Consider the following 22,638-nt stretch of genomic DNA (forward strand, 5'->3'; position numbering starts at 1 on the left):
CCATCCGGGTCCTCCCTTCGCAGTTGCCGGGGCGGTTGCCATGGATCCTGGGCGGAAGTTGGGAGGCGGGCCCTGCGCGGAGCGATTGTGGAAGGGCTGCCGTGCCTGAGACCCTCCGTCGCTTCGCCGGCATGTCGCGGAGCCCCAGCGAGGCCGCCGCGGAGCGGGAGTCGGTGAGGGCCGGAGGGAGACGAGGCGCCCCGGCCGCTCGTCTCGCCTCCCGGGGACTGCAGCTCCCATCATCCCCAGCCAGCCGCCGGGGATTGGGGGGGCGGGTGGAGAACCGGGAGAGCGTCGGGAAGGGCTGGCCTGACGACCCGGAGCATTAATAGGGGAGGGTTTCTCCTCCTCCAAAGCGGGGGAACAGGGAGAGTCAACGGGAACCCTGCCCGTTCACACGTTACGGGGCTGCCCAGGCAGGGTCCTGAACTCCGGGGCTGCACCGGCCTCTGGGACTCGGGAAAGCGGGGTGGAAATCCCGTGCAGAGATGCCTTCTTCCTCCTTTGCTTCTCCTGAGGCTTCGTATCAGGAGTCCCATGTTCCACTGCGCTCAGCTGGGCTGCTCTTTGGGGAAGGCTCTCCCAAGGAGGCCCCTACCCTCACTGAGAGGGCAGGCCAGGAGAGAGGTTGGCTCTCGGCTTAGATACAAGGGGCTTTCTATAAAGAGAGAGCCAACCCCACTCCTTAGCAGAACTGATGATGTTCCCTAGTTGGGTAATGAAACGTCTGCAAGAAAATTACCCAGTTCAGAAAGGAACTAAATATCCTACAGTTCTCCACCACCACCACACTCCTCTGCAAATCCCTCTCCCTTCTAGCAAGTAGGATGTTACCTATTTGGGTAATGAAATGTCTGCAAGAAAACCAGGCTCAGAGGTCATCAAGGACCCCACAGTTCTCCTCCTCCTCCTCTCTGCAAATCCACCCCTTTCTAGCATTGATGATATTATCTAGTTGGGTAAAGAAATGTCTGCAAGAAAGCAACCAACCTCAGAGAGTACCAAGGACAACCCCCACAGTTTAACATTGAGCTACAAATATTCTTTTCTGTTTATCTATCTATGTATCTATCTATCTATCTATCTATCTATGTATCTATCTATCTATCTCTCTCTACATTAATACTAGACCAACAATCCAGGAAGTAAACAGCCCGACCAAAGAACCCTCCCACCAACACTGACAGAGCAAGTCCCTAGTTAGTATATAAACAGGGACCAAATCCCCCTCCTTTCTAGCACGGATGATGTTGCCTAGTTGGGTCATGAAACTTCTGCAAGAAAACCACCAGGCTCGGAGTGCATCAAGAAACCCATACATTAGATGTTTTATAGCTGCTTGTTCCAGACAGTAACCTGCATTCTGTCACAGGCCTCTTGATGGCTGATAATGGATGGATAGTTATTATTTTTCTGAGTTTCCTGAGTAATTTAGATTGGTCATATTCCAGCCATCTCAGGCTAAAAGTTCTGGGATAAGAGGGTAAGAAAGCCTCAGAGAAGCAGCTTCCGGTCAGAGTTGATCATACTGATGACCCACTGCTCCATATCACTGAATGCTAATCTCATAAACAAAAAGGTTTAGATACTTACAGCAGCATCATATTTTATAATATCTATGTCTTTACAGGCTGAAGATAATTCTCCTGCCCTGACCTACGATTCTGATGCAGAAACAGTAAGTTGGACTAGATATCTTTCAATTCTCTCGTTTTCTATAAATTGATCTTGGATGGATTCAGATGCTGATCAAACTGTAATAATGTGATTTGTGCTTTGTGTTAATCCAAAATAAACTGGCAAACAAACTGGAGCCTATCTATGACACTCCAGCTATACGAAGAAAGTTTTGCAGTCAATTCATACAGCTGTTTGCTTTCAGATTTTAAACTCTTCTGAGTATTTTTTTTCTTCTGTCTTTTTAAACACTGGAATTGATGTGGCCTTAAAAACACTGGGGGCTCTCGTGGCCATCAGATTCCAATAAATCTGTAATTGCAAGAGAGTTCTGCTCACAAAATGGAGCACCAACGGGGAATTCACCAAGAAAAATTCCCCAGCAACAAATCACAACACAAAGTCTTTTTGGTTTTGTTTCGTTTTACAGACACTGAAGAAGAAAATGTCTCGCAGGCCTGCAAAATCAAGTAAGTGTCACATCCCCGCTTTGGCTGACATGGTGTCCTTTCTTTGAGACGAACTAATCTTAAAAATCGGCCAGTTTTCATGGTAATAGCTCATTTTATGGAAAGGGATTAAGAGATAAAACTCACTGCCCTGCTGCGTTCTTCCAAAACCTTGAAACTTTTACCCAGCTCTTGTAAAACACGTCTCATTTTTTCCTGCCTGATTAAGAAAGGCCTCCTCGGTCACGTGTCATGCAGCCCTTTTTATGTATACATGCACACGATTGTGAATTATTTTTTCCTTTTTTTGAGAGCCTAGAGAGCCCACTCCTCTTGTCACAAAACGATAACGTTAGTATCTTGCTTGTTTTTTAAAACTTTTAATCTTGGCTTTTTTGTTTTACCTTCCTGCAGGGTCTCCATATACCTCTCACACCTGCCTCCATTCTAAAAGGAGTGGATTTCTGCGGACTTTGAAAAGCTCAGAGAGCAGACACTTTGAGAGCCCCTTAGTGAAAGCCTCAAGGCAATATTGGCGTGGATCTCTGAAGCCAGGTGTGAAACTGGATCCTTCTTTACTAGAGAATTCTGGAAACCATCAGAATTGGGATTAAAATCCAGATTAAAAGCTCTCATTAATGTGTAGCCAGGAGCTGAATTTGGCTGTATGGGATTGTCTTCCCTTAAGAGCTGTGGTGGTGCAGTGGTTAGAAGGCGGTATTGCAGGCTGACGCTGCATTCCCACTGCCAGGAGTTCGATCCTGACCAGCTCAAGGTTGACTCAGCCTTCCATCCTTCCGAGGTTGGTAAAATGAGGACCCGGATTGTTGGGGGCAAGAGGCTGACTCTGTAAACTGCTTAGAAGGGGCTGTAAAGCACTGTGAAGCGGTATATAAGTCTAAGTGCTGTTGCTATTGCTATCTTTCTTGGTATCTCTGTCAGACCTGCCACCATTTGTCTGCAATTGTATTGTGAAGCAAAACATAAAGCATGGCCAGAACTGAAGACTGGGGGCCAAAAATACCTAGGTTCAACTTTTCCCTCCCTTGGTTCCTTCCCATTGCCCACCCCTACGGGGCCAGTCAGTTCAGGCAGGATGTTTTTGTAATGGTCAGTTCAAGCACAGGATGGTATGCAGCTGATACGACCTTGAAGCAGCTTCTCGAAGAGATACAGCATTTGCTTTCGTTTTCCCCCTTACCTTTCTGCCTCCCTCCAGTTCAGGGGATGTGTAGCAAACCCCAAGCAAGCGTTGAGGTGGCAGCTGACCACCCCATTCCCCTCTTCCGTAGGTACCTGGATGAGTCACTCCAAGTCCGATATTGGCATCAGGACTGCTTTCTCCCCTCTTCCTGGAAGCACACCTGAGTACCTCAAGGAAGCTTTGGGGATGAAGAAACCGAAACACGCTCGCTCTGCCAGCCGTGGTGAGTTTGGAGGCATGGAATTCTGCCTCTTAGTTAGCACCAACACCAATTTCAGGTTTTTTAGTCTGTAATGCAGGGGTCCTCAACCTTGGCAACTTTAAGACTTGCTGGCTGAGGAATTCTGGGAGTTGAAGTCCACAAATCTTCAAGTTGCCAAGGTTGAGGACCCCTGCTGTAATGGATTCCAGCCGCTTTAGAAGAAGCGACGTACAAGTCTTTGCGTGAAAGACTTTGAAACAGATAGAATGATACGGTCTTAAAATATTGTATCCCTGCTGTTTCTTTTCCAGGCTACATCCCTGGAACTCCAGACTACAAGGAGAAGGAGGATATGTACGACGAGATCATTGAACTAAAGAAGGTTAGAACAAGCGTTTATATCTCTTTCTTATCAGTGGAATGAACAAAACAGAATTTTAGTTTGTAGCCTTTCACTCGTTGGAGCTTTGTCTTCCTGCTTTCTGGGAAATGTTTAAAAGTAACCGGGCGGGATGGGATCTGCTGAGGATTTAAATTTGTCCTAGACAAGATTCCTGGGAAGGAAAAGGAGATGGGATTCTCTGATGCCACCAGGCAAGATAAATTTTCTCCTATCCTCTTTTTTTTTTCTGTTTACCGTCTCCTTGCTCGATAATTCTGAAAAGTTGTTTCCCCCCCCCCTTCTGTGGTAGACTATCCAAGCTCAGAAGTGCGAAGCGGATCGGATGAAAACCAAACTCCGGCGGGTGGAAGAAGACAATAACCGGAAGGACAAACACATTGAGCAGCTTTTGGACCCCTTCCGGGTAAAGCGGAGGGTCTCTTTCTGATGGCTCCTGCAGCTCTTTCGTCTTCTGACTGAGGAGGGGGTGAATCTGGCAGGGCTAGCCTTGATTCAGCAAACCCCCAAACACATTCTCCAGTTCCCTAATCAGGAATGCTCAATGCTGTGTGGGGTTTTTGTTTTGTTTTGTTTTGTTTGTTTTGTATTTTTTGCAGTATACTGAATTTAGCTGGTTACGGACAGAACAGAAAAGCGAGAGCAGCTTGGTAAATGCACTTTTTTTCCCCTCCCCCTTCTGTTCGCCATTTATAGCTTTCCAGAAACGTACAATAAAGAGGCAACCCTTTTTATTTTTCTCTTGGAATAGATGATAAACGGTTTGAAGCAGAAGATTCTCAGGCTAGAACAGCAGTGCAAGGAGAAAGACAACACCATTAAGTACGGAGAAACTGTCAAATATTTTCCCCTGCCTCTTCCTTCTTGCAGAAGACCTAAGTTTTCCAACAACAAATTGGTCATTTGCCTGTGGGACTGCTGGCCACAGGTTTCTCCTGTGCTCGTGAAAGCGTATCGCAGGCTGGGAGGGCAGAATAAGGAAATAATAAATGTGCTCTGTTTGTTTATACCATCTCCCACCTGTCAGGATCCGAAAGTGGAATATAGTCATCACTTAACATTGATAGCGGTTCATCCGTATAGTTAAGAAATATGTAGGTTTAACCTCTGTCTCTTTGGACTGTGCCAATCCTCCTTTTGTGTCTGTTTCGCCCAAAGTCAACTCCAGGCAGATGTGAAGAATACCGACCTGGAAGAAATGACCATCGCTCTGCGTACTTCCTACCAAGAGGTATGAAAAGTGGTTTGAAAGGGGGAAACATCATTAAAAACATCCGGTGAAATGTTGCTTGTTGCCGATCTGTGGGCTGTAAGGCTCTGTCTAGGACAGCGGTTCTCAACCTGTGGGTCGGGACCCCATTTGGGGTTGAATGACCATTTCACGGGGGTCGCCAAACAACGCAGTCCGCCATTTTTTTCCCCTTTTCCTTAGCTGGGCTCCTCCCTTTTATTCTGTTGGCTTTTGAAAGCCAATAGAAGAGACTCTCTTGAATAGAGTCTAATGCTATTGGCTTTCCAAAGCCAATAGGAATTGTCCAGGCTGTCTCTGCCCTGTTGAGCCCGCCAAAAATCCCATTCTGCAAACGGTGCTGCACCAGTTGAGTAGTCCTCGACTTACAACCGGTTGGGGGGGGTCACGGCATTAAAAAGGTTGAGAACCACTGGTCTAGGCTCATGAGCTCCCCTAGAAAATGGGGGGTATCAGTAACCCTGACTTCTTTCCTACCACCTAGCTAGGCAGAGATCGCTTTATCCCACATGTGGTTGATCGTAGAAGAATTTGTCCAGAATGGTATAAGGTCTCCCACCTTGAGCAGAGGGTTGGACTAGAAGACCTCCAAGGTCCCTTCCGTTATTCTGTTATTAACCTAACTGATACTGCAGTGGTACTCGGAGGCGCCAGTGTGAGCAACGAATGTATCCTCCGGATCCTAATTTGGCCCCGTGGATTCTGCAAAGTGGAGCTTGTTCCCAGAAAGACACAAACCCGTTGATCCCTAAAACCTCTTTTTACAACTGCTAAGAGCCCTTGTTATGTCTTTGGGATCATGTGATACCATCACTTTGGTCATCCCAATGTTCTCTGGGGTCTTGTCTCTGTGGGTTCCTCTGATGCATTTTCGTAAGAGGAGAATCGTGTTTCCTCATGACCATCTATTGTAGCCCAAACCTAGAAGGATTTGCCTTTCAATTAAATTAATTAGTTGGAAACAAGAGCTACCAGACTTCTCCCGGTGCTGTTTTGCGTCTTTATGAAATAGCTTCCTTTGGTGGTCCTGACTAGGTTGGATAATATTCTCTCCCCCTTTGCAGATCCGGCGCCTCCAGAACCTGCTGACACACTCAAAAGTTGTGCAACGAAAGTACGTTTATTACTTTGGGGCTTTCTGCATGTGCTTAACTTTTTGCTGGCTAGTTTCTATTCTTCACTAATCGCTGTGCAGGAAGTGAAATTTAAACTTTTTTTAAAAAAAAAGGTCACCGGCTACGTGTCATTCTCTTTGTTTAGCTTGGTTAGCAGACTCTGTTCCATTCTTGTAATTCCCATCAGAAGCTTTCCTTTTACCTAAGAAATGGTAAAAGGCATATATATTTTAAAAGAATGTATTCTGCTTAGAAGAAAAGCTGCCTAGCTGATTGATTTGATTATGTGCTGTCAAGGCACTGTCAGCTCTGAGCAACTACTGGACAATTCTGTGTCCTGCTCAGGATGAAGTAACAGCTTCCTGAAATTCGTAATGTCTCATTCAAACCTGAAGGGGGGGGGGATGGAAAAAAATGAATTTGCCATCAAAAAGGTGGTGATTTTACACCCACCTTTTTACAAAGCTGCAAACAATAGGATTCGCCTTTAAAGTCTTGCTGAAGGGAACGCCTTCTCATCCTATAAAAGCCTATTGAATTTAGGGTCCTTCATAAACACAGTCACTTCCTTTCTGCTGCATTATGATCAGGGAAAGCACAAAACTACATTTCATAGTAACAGTTATGATCACAATTTTGGCTAGAATTTCTTTTTTAAAAAAAAAACGTTTCCTTGATTTTTAACATACACCTTAATATTTGGTAAACATCGTGTTGTCTGGGTTAGTGTTTAAGAAACAATAACAATTAATTTCTATAATTCTATAATCCATATAATAACTTTACTTGATTTCCTTTTCTTCTGATAATATTCTCTTTAGCCAACCTTAAAAAAAAACAGTTTTCATGTAAACAAATGACAATTAAATCTAAACATTTTTCTCGTGTTTCTGCAAATAATGACCACATCAGTATAAAGCTCCTTTTCATTAATCATCTTGATTGCCTCATTGTAAATCCTGTTTATATTCTTATTTAAATTTGTTTTCCCCACAGTATTCAAAAAATTCAGTAAGATTGTCTCAAAATTAGTTACACTTAAGTATTTAAATCTTCTTTATGCAAAAGGCCTCAGGGATGATTGCCAGCACCCACGGTTCCAACGCCAGCCGTGGGAAGGGTTAACGTTGAGCTAGTTTTTCACAATTAAAAATAAAACTTCTTTTTCTTCCTAAATCCCAGCTGAGGTTGCTTAATAGATGTGGGAAGAAGTCCCAATGGAGATGTTTTCTCGTGGGCTTCTGGTTGCTAAAAAAAAAAAAAAAAAAATTGCATACTAAAAGTTGCCCGGTTTCTATAAGATCGGATGAAAGATTCAGAGGAGGAAGAAACAGAAAGAAGAAGATAGGAAAGATATGCAATCCAAGGACGATTGGCGGATTGTGGCGCTCAAGGTAGTTTCGTAGAAATGTAGAGTAAGACTTAACTTCATCTTGTTCCCCGAATGTCACTTCCCTCCTTGCCCCCCCACAAGATAGTGAAATAAATAGAAAGGGGGGAAGGGCCAACTTGCAGCTTTGCAGGTCCAACTCCTGACCCTGTTTTGCATTGAACTACATTTGGCTTCGTTCACACTTTGCCTAAAACAGAAATAAGGCCCATTAACCTCACATGTGGCCCCAGGCAATTCTAAATATTCTTTAGAATTCTGATTCTAAATATTAGTTCACAAAACAGTAAACGGCAGAGTGGGGGGTTGAACTTCTTAAGTATCAATGCATTTATTTCCTTCCCTTTTCTTTCTTTTCTTTTCCTTTCCTTTCCCTTCCCTTCCCTTCCTCATATTTTGGTAACATCCCACAAATTATTAAGATTTCTACTGTTACATAGTGTCCCCAATGAGCCATCCAGGAACAAAATTTAAGGAGGAAAATGTAAAGTATAATAAACCAGGGGAAGCGTCATGATTTCAAACGAAAGTTGCCCTCTTGATTTCAGAGGAGGGAGACCAAAATTAAGGCAGGTTTGTCTTTACTCGATCATCAGAAAGCTTAGAAATGTCACTCTTTTCACCAGGCAGGCAGTCACACCTGGGGTAAAGGAGGGAGCAAGACACTGGCACATTTTATATTGCCATGGCAGCTGATTTTCTCTTTTTGGAGTCCAGAGCTTCTGAGAGCCGGCGTCAGGAAGTGCTCAGCACGGCCGTCTTCCAGCTCTCCGAAAGGATGAAGGAGCTGCAGGACCAGAATGAAAGGCTGAAAGCAGATATGGACCACGCTCTGAGCTGCTTCCTATCTCCCAGCCAGGCCAAAAGTAAGCATCCTGATTGCTCTAGCAATTCTCCAAAACGGTGTTTCTCAACCCTTTAAGGTGGGCGGACTTCAGCTCTGCTGGCTGGGGAATTCTGGGTTATTGAAGTCCACCCACCTTCAAGTGATCAGGGTTGGGGAACCCTACTCTGAGGGAACCAAACGTGGTTTAACAGACTTCCCCGGGACATCTAACATCGCATGGATGAACACTCAAAAAGACCAAGTTAAATGTTTAGGGGAACTAAGAGCTGGGAATCCCTTCAGCAGCCCAAAAGCATCAGGGATCTGCCGTGTGAAGAGAGTCCTGTATGTGGCTGCCTCTTGCTTGCTCTCTCCAAAAGCACGGGTGAAAATTGTCTTGCTCAGGAGGAAGCAAGGCAGGACTCCCCCCTCTCCCACTAGCTGATACCTTCTTCCTGTCCCTCCCTCGTTCTCTGGCCTTGCTCTCATCCTCGTGGCCATCAGAAGCAACTGGAGAGATGGTCAACCTCTAGCAAGGGAATATGCACTTCTAGCTTTGGCAGTCAGCCCCCCTCTGGTGGTCCTTGGGGCTCAGTCTTTTGTGTCTCCCCCGTTTTGACAACTGTATTCCTTTTCCTCAGATTATGTTGCTCGCCAGAGGCAGAAACTGCTCCAATGGATTTCTGACGAGGGAAAAGTAAGTGAGAGTTATTCCTGAGCAGTTGGCTGCTAACCATGTTCAGTGGGCCACTTGCACAAGCCTCGATGGAGAATCAAGAGGTCCAGGACTTAACTTTCTTAAAAACAGCATGATATCAGTCAGTGAGTGATGATGGTTTCAGGGTCCAGCGTTAGCTTACGTTGCATCTTTTGCCAGATGGCCTGGGTCGTAGCTTGCCTGTGAATTACCCGACAGGTTAGAAGCTGCTCATCAGGATTGGCCTTTGGGGCACCCCAAAGGAGAAATTTCATGCTGGTTCCACCACCAGCTTGTTCCTAATTCCAGAAAGGGGTCAAACTTAAGAGGAGAAGCTAGCAAAGGCTCTGCTAGTTTTCCTTTTGTAATCTGCCTCCTTCGCTGATCTGGACTACATCCCCCAGCATCCAGAAAGCCAGGTGAAAGCTCTGAAAGACCCCCATATTGTGGAAGGCAGCTTAGATCCTTTTTTTGTCCAGCTGAACTGCTTCCCATTAAAGCATGTTTTATTTTTCTTGTGCTTCTAGCTCAATAAATAAGTGCAGAAGGAGGTAACTTGCAAGAAAAAAAAAATACTCCAGGTGATTAGTGTTTCTTCCCCCCCCCCCTTCTTCCAGGAAATGGAGGAGGGGTTGCAGCCTTCAGAGACCAGCAGGGGGCTGTTGCTCCCTCCCACCGCTTCTGAAGAAGTGGATCACTCAGTTGCTAAGGAATCTGATCTCCCAGAAGAGTGTGAGCCTCTCTGCAAGACGGCAGTGAGGCTGAGAGACCATATTCTCGTCCTTCAGAATCAGCTGGCGGTTAAAGAGTTAAGTTCCTGGGAATGAGCCAACATAGCCCAACTCCCCTTTATTGCAGATTTGGGGGGGGGGAACTGTCCAGCTTTTCTCTCCCCACCCCTCTTTCCACCAGTCAAAAGTGAATACGATGCTGTACAAACGATCTGTCTGGTCCTTCTGCAGGGTGGAAATCCAGCAGCTGAAAGAGAAGTTGAGAGAACTGGAAGGAAACCAGAAAACTAACTGCAGACAGGCTAGAATTGATGTCACACAACCTCCCGATCAGGTAAAAAAAACAAGATCCTCTTCCAACCGTTTAATTTGCGTGGTGAGCTGTGTTGTCTAATATTGACAGATTTGGCTTCTGTCGAAATCCCCAGAAGGTTTGGGCTCTGTCTGGCTGTGAATCTTAATAGTTTCTTGGACAGTTTCCTTCCGAAGACCTTCCTGCAGCCAAGGATTGAGTTTTACATTTCTGCAGTGTCAAAGAGACGAGAAACTTCGATATTCTCCTGGTGGCGAATGAGGTATGGCCTCCTGGCAATTAAGGCAGGGTCAGCGAGAAACGTGGCGTTATGGGAGATCCATGATGGCCAAAGATGTTATTGTCAGGATCTTGGCCGTTGAGATTTCTGGTCCTGCTCAACCTCTTCTCCTTTTGTGAATGGCAAGAGGCCTCTTAAATGCTGCAGCAAAACTCCACAGTCTCTGAACTTAGTCTTCCTATCTGTTTCTCTCCCCTCTTCTTTCTTTCTTAATCCAGTGTCACTCTAGTTCTGTCAGTCATGAAAGAGCAGGTCCACACGTGAGGGTCCAATTTAACTGATTTATTGTAATTCCTGCCTGGGCACAAGAATCTTCTCAGCTCACAGTTGGGATCTGCTAGGCATTAGAGAACGGTCAATGGAATTCAAGGAAGGTTGGACTTAGTTGTTTATGGCTACGTAAGGATTCTAGGCCGATCCCTCTTTTAACTCCATCCCCAGGTTCTGTTACTCCTACAAATCCAGTGTTTCTCAACCTTAGCAACTTTAATCTATGTGGACTTCAGCTCCCAGAATTCCTGACCTGTGCAGTCATCACTTAACGACAATAAATGGAACTGTCAGAACGGCTTTGGCTAAGTGCCACAGTCATGTGGTGTGCTTTACAACCGCATCACTTTCTGATGGAACTCTGGTCCCATTTACTGTCATTAACTGAAGACTATCTGTAGATCCAGTTACTGAACAGCTGCATTTTTGGGTTACACAATGACTTTTTCAAAACACCAATCCTGCTGCATCAATTGTGTCTCTAAGGAAAGTTTACGACTGAGCACAGAAGCGTCCTAGCTTCCTTCATTACGTTCAAATCCAGATTCCTGCTTGTTCCCCTCCTAGGCTTCAGATTCCTCTTCCGGGCTGTGCCCTTTGTCTAGAATTGGAGGTGGTCGCAAAGCAGGAAGGGGAGAGGAGGAAGAAGAGGAAGAGAAGGCAGCAGCCCTGAGACTCATTCAGCCCGCATCCGGGGCTCACGTCACACAAGCATCGCTTGAGGAACGGTAAGTAGGAAACAGATGGCTTTAATGTGGCCTTCATAAGCTGAGTGGTCCAGCAATCCAGACCCAGCTTGTCCTGGAGGCTTAGTTTAGTGAGTCAAAGGAAGAAAGGAGAATACCCCCCCCCCAGGGCCCACTCAAACAATCAGAAATCTTATCATCCTCTAGATCAGGGGTGTCCAACCTTGGCAACTTTAAGACCTGTGGACTTTACCTCCCCTGCTGGCTGGGGAATTCTGCGAGTTGAAGTCCAGAAGTCTTAAAGTTTGCTAAGGTTGGACACCCCTGTCTAGACGCAGTTGGTCTGTGCCCCCTAGATACTGGGATGTGGAATCCAAAACATTTCAGCCAAAAGGCATTCCCCCACCCAACCCCCAGGCTGCGTTGCTCACCGGCTGTTGCAGCTGCACATACACACGTACACACAGCAGCAGCAGCAGCAGACTCAGCTCTGCAGAACGGAGGCCCAGAGCAAATGCCTGGATTTAGATCAGAGGCGGGGAACTTGGGCCCCTTTATGACTTGTGGACTTCAACTCCGAGAATTCTTGAGCCACCAGAATTCTGGCTCAGGAATTCTGGGAGTTGAAGTCCACAAGTCATAAAAGGGCTCAAGTTCCCCGCCTCTGTAGGTGCTGCCTACATTGGCCTCCCAAGCTGGGCCTGAAGGCCCCGCCTCCTTGGTGGAGATTCCTAAGACTCGCCTTTTTCCCAGTGTGAGCGTTCTCCCTGAGCCCAGATTCAAGGATTTCAGTTGTGATGCATAGAGCAGGAAGTGGATTGGCTCTCCTCCTTCTCCACCCCCCATCAGTAATGCATTGCCCCCTCCCTTTCCCTTCTATTCCGTTGTGTGTTTTGCCCACAGAAACTAATCTGAAGGATAGATGGCAGAAGGAGCTTGCTTGACCTGGAGCCCGCAGGCTGGCAAGAAATCTTGCTCCTTTGGAGCTGACTCACCACTTTGGAATCTGAGCTTTTATGGCTCTTGCCCCCCCCCCTACCACTTATCTTTTGCAGCAGGCCTCTCCCCTCCAGCCCTGGGAGGGAGAAAGCCGGAGAAGAGAAAATGGGCTGGTCGATATTCAAATATTCACCTCTGGTCTTCACTTCCGATTCTGGTAATTTCACTCACTTTACATTCCTACATTTTTACACATTTCGCTCCATTTCATAATGGCAGGCTTCATCCCTTTGATCTTGGGTACAAATTGATCTCATTTGAAACCTGGGCACAGAAGGGGGCGGGGTCAGCCCCTCTTGCTTGATTGCTTGGTTTGGGGGGGGGGCAGTGCAGAACCAGATCTTCCCTTTGAAGCTCCCTATTTTAAGCGGTATTTCTCAATGTTGGCAACGTTAAGCTGGGCGGACTTCAACTCCCAGAATCCATAGCTGGCTGGAGAATTCTGGGAGTTGAAGTCCACGCAGCTTAAAGTTGCCAAATAAAAGCTTTAGGAAAGGAAAGGAGGAAGGGCAAATTAGTAGATGGGTGAAGGGCAAGTTAGGGAAAACAGTAGATCCCGGCAGTAGATCTTCCCCTTCACATTTGAACCCCACTGGGTGGCATCTTCCAATCTGGTTTGCAGGCTGGGAAATAGATTCCCCCTCGGAACCAAGTTGGGACCCATCTCTGCAGAGGTCAACTCCAGTAGAGAGACAGGAAATTGGCCTGTGAATTAAGGCAGTAGGCTAGTCAGCTGCTTTCCTCATTGGTCACATGTAATGTTTCCCATCTGAGAACAGGAAACCGGTATAGAGAAGCCAGTGATGATGGTTTAGTGCTGGGGTTGTTGTTGGTAACGTAGAAAGAAAAGCAGGCATGGAAACCACAAGTCTTCAAACTCCTGGTCTAAAAACGGACGTCCTTCCCCCAAAAGCCTTGTGTGTCTCTGCTCCTTTTGATCAGCTCTGCTTCTCCTTTGTTCCCTTCTAGCTACCACCTCCCACGATCAACGGCAAGCTTCCCCCTCAAAGCGTGAGGACCACGGGGCTGAGTCAGACGACTCGGATGAGATCATCACCACCACCACCACCACCAGGTCTTCCTTCCCATGAAGGACACTTCGTCTTCTGGCTCCAGCAGTTCTGGGTGACGTCCTCCGGTGCTGCTCCCGGTTCGAGAACCAAAGGCATCTTGGTTTGCCCCCTCCCACCCACCCCCAAAAGGAGTAAGGGGACCCATAATGTAGCTGTGTCCTCTTGGTGGTTTTCATGAGGGTTACAGAGGCATCCATCCCTTGCGAATGTATTCCCCAGCAGTGTGCAGGTAGACTTCGACGTATGACCTCTGAGCCCCAAGCAAGACAGTTGTTAAGTAATTTTTCCCCATTTTACGACCTTTCTTCCCACCGTTCTTAAGTGAATCTCGCTTCCCCATTGGCTTTGCTTGTGAGAAGGTCGCAATAGGGGATCACACGACCTGGGACCCCGCAACCATCATAAATGTGAATCCATTGCTAAGTGTCCGAATTTTGACCACACGGCCAGGGGATGCTGTGACAGTCGTAAATGTGAAAAAAAAAGTCATAAGTCCCTTTTTTCACTGCCGTGGTAACTTCGAACGGTCACTAAACAAAGAATTGTAAGTCAAGGAACACCTGTGACATTATCAGAAGCCAATCACCCAAACCAGACTTTGAGATATCGTCTCTCTTTTTTTAGCCCGTGTTGAATTCGACTGCCGTTTGCAGCTGCTTCCTCCTCCCTGCGGTTCTTTAAACATCCAGCTTCCATTTTTCCACGTTTCTCCCCCCCCCCCCAAATATTCAGGTCTTCCTCTTCTGCTCCCATTCCTGTGGCGTCAGAGAAACCGGCAGGCTGAAAGAGCCCGTTGTGTGTGTGTGTGTGTCGCTTCTGCTGGCCGAAAAGGCACATCACAAGCTTGTTAAGATTCACATGCCTTTGGAAACAAAGCCAGAGGCCAAGCTTGGTAGGCTATATCCAGCAAGATGATTTCCTGTAAGCAATAATAAACGAAGAAGTTAAGTCATGTCTGGCCATTAGCTTTTTCCACGTAATTTTTTTTTTTAATCAGAAAGAAACAAAAGCACTTTTTCTCTAATCTCTGTCTCCCTCTTGCTGCAGACTGGAGTTAAACATTCTGTTTTCAACATTCGATGCATTTACATACCTCTCATCTTTCCTCCCCCCCCCCCAATGAATGTGGTTCTTTTTATGATACTCTAATCGGCTCAATGAATCTCCGAAGGTTGCTTTGCTGCAGGACTCTGACCCATTAAAGGCGGGGAACAACCCCAGCAAAAATCCGGATCAATATTTATTCTATTTGAATTGGCAGCCTCTCCACTTCCGTTTTGAAGAAGGAGTCTTATTTATTTATTTATGAGACTTATATACCGCTTTAAGTGCAAGCACTCTCTAAGCAGTGTACACCAGTAAGCAATGTATATATATATTTACATTGCCACCAACAATCTGGGTCCTCATTTTACCTACCCCGGAAGGATGGAAGGCTGAGTCAACCTTGAGCCGGTGACATTTGAACCGCTGACCTGCTGAACACAGTCAGCTAAAGTGGCCTGCAGTACTGCACTCTAACTGCTGCGCCACCTCGGCTCTTCAGCAGAGGGCTTCTTGTGGATGGAAGAGGTCCATGGGAGGTGGTCGAAAGAGAAGGAGTTTGATTGATGCTTGCTTGTTGGGCTGTGCGGCGTTTCTGGTGTTTCCAGTGTGTCTCACATTGCAATAAACAAGGACATACATTCAGTTGTGCAGCTACTAAGATTGTTGGACGAGCAGACACAAAAACAGCCAGGGAAGCAATTGAAGTCTGGGCAACGGGCCCCTTTTCAAGTCAACAAGACTGCTGATTCAACACCAGCTTACCAGGTCCTTAGGAGGCGAGGCTTGGCAGCACAACAGCCAAGGACTTGATAGCCAGCCATCAACGCACTCCAATCAGCAACTAAAAAGCCACACACCACAGGCACCATATAAATACCACACACAGACCAGCCCAAAGCACAGAGAGACGTTCCCTGAGGATTGGCTCCAGCGTGAGTCCAAAAGCTCAGAAGGCAAACCTATGGTCCCGGTGACCGACCCAGATTGGCTCCTGCAACATTAGCCTGGGACACGTAGATCTGCCCTCATTTGTGAGCGTTTCTAGTCTTTACAAAAGAGAGAAGATGAATTGATGAAGAGAAAAGAGGACTCAAAGAAGGCAGCCCTTCGGCTCTTGATAATGGTGATTGTCTTAATGGTGATCTGCAGTCAACGGACGTGATCATTGGCGCTTTCCCTGAGCATGGACGTCTCTCCTTCAGAGAAAGCTGCTTGGTTGCCTTCCAGGCAATATCTCTCGCTCTCGCTCTCTCTCTTTCCTCATTCAGCCTAAAGACGTTGGTCTCTCTCCTGACCCCACATGCTTGTCGAATCCAGAACTGGGCCTGCTCTTTATCTTTGGCTGACTGTCCTTCATGCTACACTTCGCAGCCAAGAAGGAGAGCCCCACCAGATGAGTTCCTGCTGAATCCAACCGCGGAAACTTCCCAGCTAGGGATCTCAGAGAGGCAGGTGCTGGAAACCATCCAGAGCAAAGGCAACGGAGGAGGAGGAAGAGGGGTTTCACCCTTTGCTGAGTCCAGCAGATGAATTCCAGCTGCTCTTCCACTCGCATGGTTATCGTCACAACCAAAGGGAACTGTGGAGGGCTTTCTAAACCAGTCAGTTTTCCGGATGAGGCTGTCCATGGTTCATTTGCTAACGACATTGACCCAGCTGGTGTCTTATTAATTTGGAGGAAGGGTGAGCGAGCTGTAATTAACCTCCAAGAAGCCTCTTTTAGCAGAGCCGGGGACTTCATTAGATCACTCAGGCCAAGACAGGAGCAAAATATTTCCCAGACTTTAGTCCTCGGGGGAAGCTACCAGGATGAGTAATTTGATGGCACCAGGTCCTCTTTCTCACAACAGCAGCGAGCAGTAAGGCTTGGTAACAAAGCACTTAACGAACAGGAGGCAAGGAAGAAAGAGCTGCGTTTCCAGCAGGATTGAGCGTTTGTTAATCTGGGGGGGGGGTCTTGAGAGGGACGTCTACGTAAACCCATCATCCAAGAAACTGGTTTGGTTCTAGTTTGGCTTCTGCTGTCCAGAGTGACAGTAATGTGTTACATCACGTTATTTGGCAGAGAACAACATCTGTTGGGAGGTCTGGCTGTGAAATGTGCTTTTGTGGCTTAGGGATGCTTCCAGACAGCTTCTTTAATGACATTAGCCCATTTTCGAAATAATGGACTGGGGCACACAGCAGGAGAAACCACAAAAAGCACACTCGGTTCTCGGCAAGTGCTTTTGAAAAATGCAAGGTCTTTTATTGTCCTGGCTGAGCAAGGTCCGTGAAGACAACCCTGTTGAATTCTTCGACACACAGATGAGAAAAACCAGATTAGCTAGTTGTGTTTCAAGAAAGAGCAATGTTGGATTTCCTTCTAAGTATCCAAAGTTGTAAGCCATTCATAGTCAGGAGTGAGTTGCCCTTTGATGTTTTGAGGACAAGAATGTGGAATTTACATTCTGGATTCCAGATATAAGCTATGGCCGAACTCAGAAGTTCAGTGGACTACAATGCCGTAGACGTGAGTTTGAGAACGATCATATCAAAAGAGGTTGGTGTGGAAAAGAAGAGATGTTGGAGAACGTGATAAAGGTGGGCCTGGTCTTCAGGAAAGAAATGGGTGCCATGGAATCTAGCTGGCATCAGACCTGCAGTCACAACATTGCTTTACACAACAGGGAACGATGAGAAAAAAAATAGAGGTTATTGGTAGAGCAAGGTAAAGACTATTTTGCATCAGACTATTTTGCACAGCTCAAGGTTCAAAACTTCTTTGCATTTTCAGCAAAATGGAGGAGTGTGCCAAAAGCAGAGCTGAACACATCTGGTATGATGGCTTCTTGCTGACTTCCTGTTGTCAAATCCCTAAACTCAGTTAAGGTCAGGGAGTGACCTTTGTCACCAGTGGGAAAAATGGATTTGTTTTTTAATCTAGTAATTTCCTTCCTTCCTTCCTTCCTTCCTTCCTTCCTTCCTTCCTTCCTTCCTTCCTTCCTTCCTTCCTTCCTTCCTTCCTTCCTTTCTCAGTTTATAATGATATAAACAATATAGCGGATGTTCTACTTAAAAACAGATATCATCTTTCAAGCTCTAAAGGGTTCCATCCAGCTTTTAGAGAATGACTTCTAACGCCCAAAGATTTGAAGTTATAAAACGGTCGCCTATGAACCGTCCCGTATGGAAAAATGGAGTCGCTTTCTTCCTTCTGGTGTCCTGCAGATGTGTAGAGATTTAAGGGTCCCAGGATTGCAAATCACCACCACCACCATCCAGAAAAGCTGTGAAGACAAGAATGAAGAGTTTGTACCTTGAGACTCTGCTTAGGGAATCTTCAAGGCATCTGTTGGTCCCCTCTAGCACTACAAGTGTCCGGGTGCCTTTGTCCAGCCAAGGTCAAAGCGAACAAGGTGCACATTTAAAACAAAGCATTTCCTCCTCCTCCTCCTTCCCTAGAAGCCTTTTCCAAGAAGTAAGTTTTCATTTGGCAAATTCTCCCAAATTAAACAGGTTGGCTGCTTCGTCAACAGCCACGGTGCGTCTTCTTAACCCCCCTCCCCCTTTCGCGTTTCCCACGTTGCTTTCTCAAACAAAGGAACAGAAGGCGTGGGTGGAGAAGGGTGTTTAGGCAAAGCAGCATAGGAAGCGCCTCAAAAATTACAGACAGCGGCCCAGGCAAGTGAGCCATAATTGTTAAGGGATTGCTCGCCATCTGCTTCCTTGTAAGGCGCATTTCCTAAGTAGGATCAAATTAATCTCATAGATTAGAAGAACTTCACCTCCCCGGCCAGGATGCTCACTCTGGTTGCAGGGCACAATTTTATTATCCGTAAGGCAAGCTTCCCGCTGGAGGGCAGGAATCGAGAAGGAGTTTTAACGTTGGCCTCTCGTTTTAGGCCGCATGACAAATATTCTACCTGCATTTTCACTCCAGTTTTAGGCTGGGTACTTGCAAACAACCAAGGCCAGGCAAGTGGTCCCTAATTGGCTGTGACCAATTAGTTTTTAATGCCAGATGAAGTGTGGGACATCGGCACCAGGGCAAAGGCTTCTGAAAGGTGGCATCTTGGTTAATCCATGACCATTCTGGAGGCAGAGAGCAGACTCTTCTAGTACTGTTGATGTAACTTAGTTGGGTCATGAAATGTCTGCAAGAAAACAGACAAGCTCAGCACCAAGGACCCACATTCTCCTCCTCCTCCTCCTCGCTGCAAACCCCACTTCCTTCTGGCATTGATGATGTTACCTACCGTAGTTGGGTCATGAAATGTTTTCAAGAAAACAGCCAAGCTCAGAGAGCACCAAGGACCCCATAGTTCAACCCAAACTACAACTATTTTCTTCTATTGGCACAGTCAGCAGTTTGCCTTGGACCTGTTCTGCATTCTTCAGTGATCTGGTCCACCACTGCTTGCCAATCTTAGGGAATGATTACTGTGGAATTCTGGGAGTTTAAAGTCTTCAAATGGCCACGTTTGAGAAACCTGATTGGACCGTCGTGGTTATACAGATCTGTGATGACGGGACTTGTAATCCTCTTTTTACAGCTCCTGTGGATGAGATTTTTAATAGCAAGGCAGTTTAGCTGTGGCTCAGAAGTCAAGTTCTGAAGCAGCTAGGTGGCTTGTGTGTGTGTATGTGCGCGTGCCTGTGTGTATTTCCATCCCTGCCATTGTGATGATGTAATTGAGATGCAGAAGGAAGGGGAGGAGATGCTGGGCTGAAGTAGGAACTTCAAAGCTTAAAACATCTGGAGGCACAAGGCTGATCCCCTGTGAAGGCAGAGGAAATGAGGCATTGGGAAGGGGGGTTGGACAGTGCTACCCTGATAAGGGTGTCTTCTTTTCGCTGCTCAGGAAAGGAGGATAGAGGCAGGCTTACAAAATGTGCTAATCCATAAGAGGCTCGCCACCTCTGCCTTTTTTAGTTTTTGCCCATTTGTGGGAAGGAAGGAGGGAAGGAGGGAATAGGAGGAAGGAAGGAAAGAAAGAAAGGAGGAAAGAAGGAAGGAAATCAAAATCTTTTGCAAGCCATTTATGTTTGCCCAAAGCGAGCACATCAGTGGCCTTTTAAGATTAAGAACTGCCCTTAATCTTCAAACTTGTTGCATAGTAAATGCATTAGGAAAAATGCATCTTTGAACGAATGAACCAGCATCTAAAAGACATCCTCAGTGGCTGCAACTCTTTGAGCTGAGAAAGGAAGTCTGGAAAAGCTTCGTGAGTGACAAAAGGGGTGCAGGGACGAAACGGCACATATTCGGAACAGCTTAAAAAGAGCCCCACAGTTGGTCCATGAGCTGTGTGGGTTAGCTTTTTAAACGGCTGCTTTAATTGCGTTTTAACGATTTGGTGATGGAAAAGATTTGAGGGTGGTCCACATTAAGTCAGCTTCCCAGTGCTGCTTTATTCTCAGGTGAAACCATCCTAAATTTTACACCCATCCTTTCTTAAATACTTCAGTGATCATGGAGCAAAAGGTCTTAGACAATAAAGAAGAGTTGAGCAAACGGTATATAATCTGCAGGATTGGCTTTCAAATTAAAGCTGCTTGGAGGATTCCTGAAAAGTACACGGCGAGTTTTATTTTTCATTGGACGCATTCCTCCCTAATGTAAACCATTTGCACAAATGTTCCCCCCCCCGTTGTCTCCCCATCCATAGGCTAATCTTCGCACGAGGCCCGGCAATACATTCAGGACATTTAAAAAAAAAAAACACAATGGCTACTTATTATCTATCGTGTTCCACACAATCTTGAAGCTAATCGGGACAAACTTCTTCCTCGTCTTAAAGAGGATATATTTGGCTTGCCTTCTGCAAGGGGGGTTTAATTTCATCCAGCCAGGATTGGCGCTAAATTATTCCAATATGAGGGCTGGCCCAGGCCCAGTTTTATGCTGCGCGGATAATATCCAGCAGATCCGGGATCAGCACGTGACGGGTATTTAATTCGAGCCAGGGAATGAGGGGACCGTTTCCAAAATGCATCTAGGCTTTGAGAAACGAGGTTCGGCCTTGGCAGGAGCTTGTATGAAAGGGGGGGGGGGAAAAGCCTCTTTTTGCATGGAGCAAAGCAGCCAACTAGAATTAGGGCCCTAGTATCGGAGCAGAAGGAAGGCAAGTTGTAAAAAATCACTGCAAATGACAAAATTAGGGAGTCATGTTTGTAACAATGGCTCTGCTGTTACACCAAGTGAGCCGACAGGACAGGCTCAGAGTGGGACTTTAATTTGCCTGAAACCAGTCAGTTTTGCTGGCCGTTGATGGTTTTGTCAGAGGACCCCAAGTTCCAAAATTTGGGGGGAAAGTGATGCTTTCCCCCATCATGGCTGGCTAGCAATGCTGGCTGGGGAATTCTGGAAGTCCACCTGTTTTAAAGCTGCCAAGTTTCAGAAACACCGATAAAAGCGAAAGCATTGTCCTGCTCTGAGTTGTTGAAAGCTAGCTGGTTTTGACACTGCCCATCAAATCATTGAGAAAGGACCTTAAGAGACCATCTCATTGGACCTCCTGTCCAAGTCCAGTAAGGGGAAGGAGGAGGAGAGGAAGAAGACGGAAGAAGGAGGAGGAGGAGGAGGAGGAAAGGAAAGAAGAAGAAGAAGAAGAAGAAGAAGAAGAAGAAGAAGAAGAAGAAGAAGAAGAAGAAGAAGAAGAAGAAGAAGAAGAAGAAGAAGAAGAAGAAGAAGAAGAAGAAGAATAGGAGGAGGAGGAGGAGACTTTAAAAGACCATCTCATCCATCCTCCTACCCAGGTCCAGCAGCTGGCACAGAGCAGCTGCCTTCTGGGGAAGCATCAGTGGGCCCTATTGACCCATCAGACATAACAGGGAGAGGGAGGAGAAGAAGGGACCTTAAGAGAGCATCTCCTCCGTCCTCCTGCCCAGGTTCAGCAGGGCATTCGCTGACCCGCGGGCCGTTCTCGCCCTGCCAAGAGAGGACGAAAGCCGCCGCGGGGGCCGAGAAGAGCAGCCCCCCCCCAAAGGCGTTCTTTCCTAGCCATCCTCCCCCCCCCACTAACTCCGCCCACAGCCCCAGCGGGAAGGCGAGGAAGCCCGCTCGGAGGGGGGGGGGAGAAGCGCCGGGGCCCGGAGCTTCCTCCCTCCCTGCCTGCCTGGATCGGCTGGGCTCCTCCTCCTCCTCCTCCCGCCGCTGCTTCTCGGGCGGCGCCAGGCGGCGGGGGCGGCGCGTCGGCCGAGGCGGAGCCGGCGAGGCTCCGGGCGAACAAAGAGCGCCGGCCGGCCGGGGCGGAGGGGCGCGCGGGCCATGCGGGGCGGCGCCCAGGAGCAGGAGCAGGAGCAGCGGCGGGGCGGCCGGAGCGCGGCCGGGCGCATGGCCGGAGGAGGAGGAGGAAGCGGCGGCGGGCGGGCGTGAAGCGGCGCGGCCAGCCGGGCTTGCACCGGGCGCCCCTCTGCCCGGCCGGGCCGGGATGGCGGCGGCGGGGGTGAGCTACTCGCCGCCCTGGTGGGTCAGCCTGCTGCACCGCCTGCCGCACTTCAGCCTGAGCTGGGAGGCCGCCCCCGACGAGTTCCGGCCCGAGGACCCCCAGTACCAGCAGGTCAGCCCGGCGGCGGGTCGCGGCTCCCCTCGGCCGGCCCTGCCACCCATCCTCCGCAGCCGCGCGGGAGACTCATCCTCCGCAGCCAGTCAGCTCAGCCGGGAGCCTTTCGGCTCCCCCCCTCTCTTCTTCTCCCCCCCCCCGCTTGGCCCGTGGCCGAGGACTATGGGGCCGGTTGCGTGGGCGGCTGGGAGGCGCGCGGGGAGGGAGGGGGGCTTCCTGGGGGGAGGGTTTCCTTCTTTCGGGGTGAAGCCTTCGCCGTCTGGCGTTGTTCGAGCTGCCTGGCGTTACGTGCGGCGCCCCGTTTCTCCCTTCCTCCCCCCCTTTTCCTTTCCCTCCCCCAAACTTTTCTCCCGCCCCCCGCGGATCTTTCTAAAGCTTCTTTTCGGGGGGGGGAGGAGGGAGGATTCAACGTCCTTCCCTCCCCCGCAGGAACCCTCCCCAGCATTTCCTCATCTGCGGCTTTCCCTTTCATCTCTGCCCCCC

General features: G+C 47.7%; 2 protein-coding genes across 8 annotated transcripts in view; both read left to right on the top strand.

Annotated features, from left to right (window-relative positions):
• The first annotated feature begins 20 nt into the window (after positions 1-20).
• On the top strand, positions 21-14,513 carry IQCE (IQ motif containing E). Of its 5 annotated transcripts, none has more exons than XM_039360578.1 (19): positions 22-173; positions 1,631-1,678; positions 2,108-2,147; positions 2,541-2,681; positions 3,419-3,553; positions 3,844-3,914; positions 4,225-4,338; positions 4,532-4,582; positions 4,684-4,754; positions 5,091-5,163; positions 6,246-6,295; positions 7,598-7,690; positions 8,404-8,552; positions 9,154-9,209; positions 9,827-10,017; positions 10,172-10,274; positions 11,371-11,531; positions 12,545-12,645; positions 13,458-14,513. In XM_039360578.1, the coding sequence occupies exons 1-19, from the start codon at positions 132-134 to the stop codon at positions 13,577-13,579; spliced, it is 1,812 nt and encodes a 603-aa protein (XP_039216512.1). In that variant the 5' UTR covers positions 22-131; the 3' UTR covers positions 13,580-14,513. The 5 variants fall into 5 exon arrangements, with proteins under 5 accessions (XP_039216516.1, XP_039216517.1, XP_039216512.1 ...); XM_039360579.1 differs by having other exon boundaries at positions 12,548-12,645; XM_039360582.1 differs by lacking the exon at positions 12,545-12,645 and having other exon boundaries at positions 21-173.
• A 7,318-nt stretch (positions 14,514-21,831) lies between these two features.
• Positions 21,832-22,638, top strand: part of TTYH3 (tweety family member 3) — a 44,270-nt gene continuing 43,463 nt past the window's right edge. For 2 of the 3 annotated variants that reach the window (XM_039360876.1, XM_039360877.1), the window contains exon 1: positions 21,832-22,152. In XM_039360876.1, coding sequence (XP_039216810.1) covers positions 22,024-22,152 — 129 coding nt within the window. In that variant the 5' untranslated portion in view covers positions 21,832-22,023. The remainder of the gene's footprint in view (positions 22,153-22,638) is intronic. The other variant, XM_039360878.1, reaches the window with a different exon arrangement.

The sequence above is a fragment of the Crotalus tigris genome, unplaced genomic scaffold (genome assembly GCF_016545835.1).
Source record: "Crotalus tigris isolate CLP2741 ecotype Arizona unplaced genomic scaffold, ASM1654583v1 scf7180000019173.45859301935:6455823, whole genome shotgun sequence".
In the NCBI taxonomy this organism is placed as follows: domain Eukaryota; kingdom Metazoa; phylum Chordata; class Lepidosauria; order Squamata; family Viperidae; genus Crotalus; species Crotalus tigris.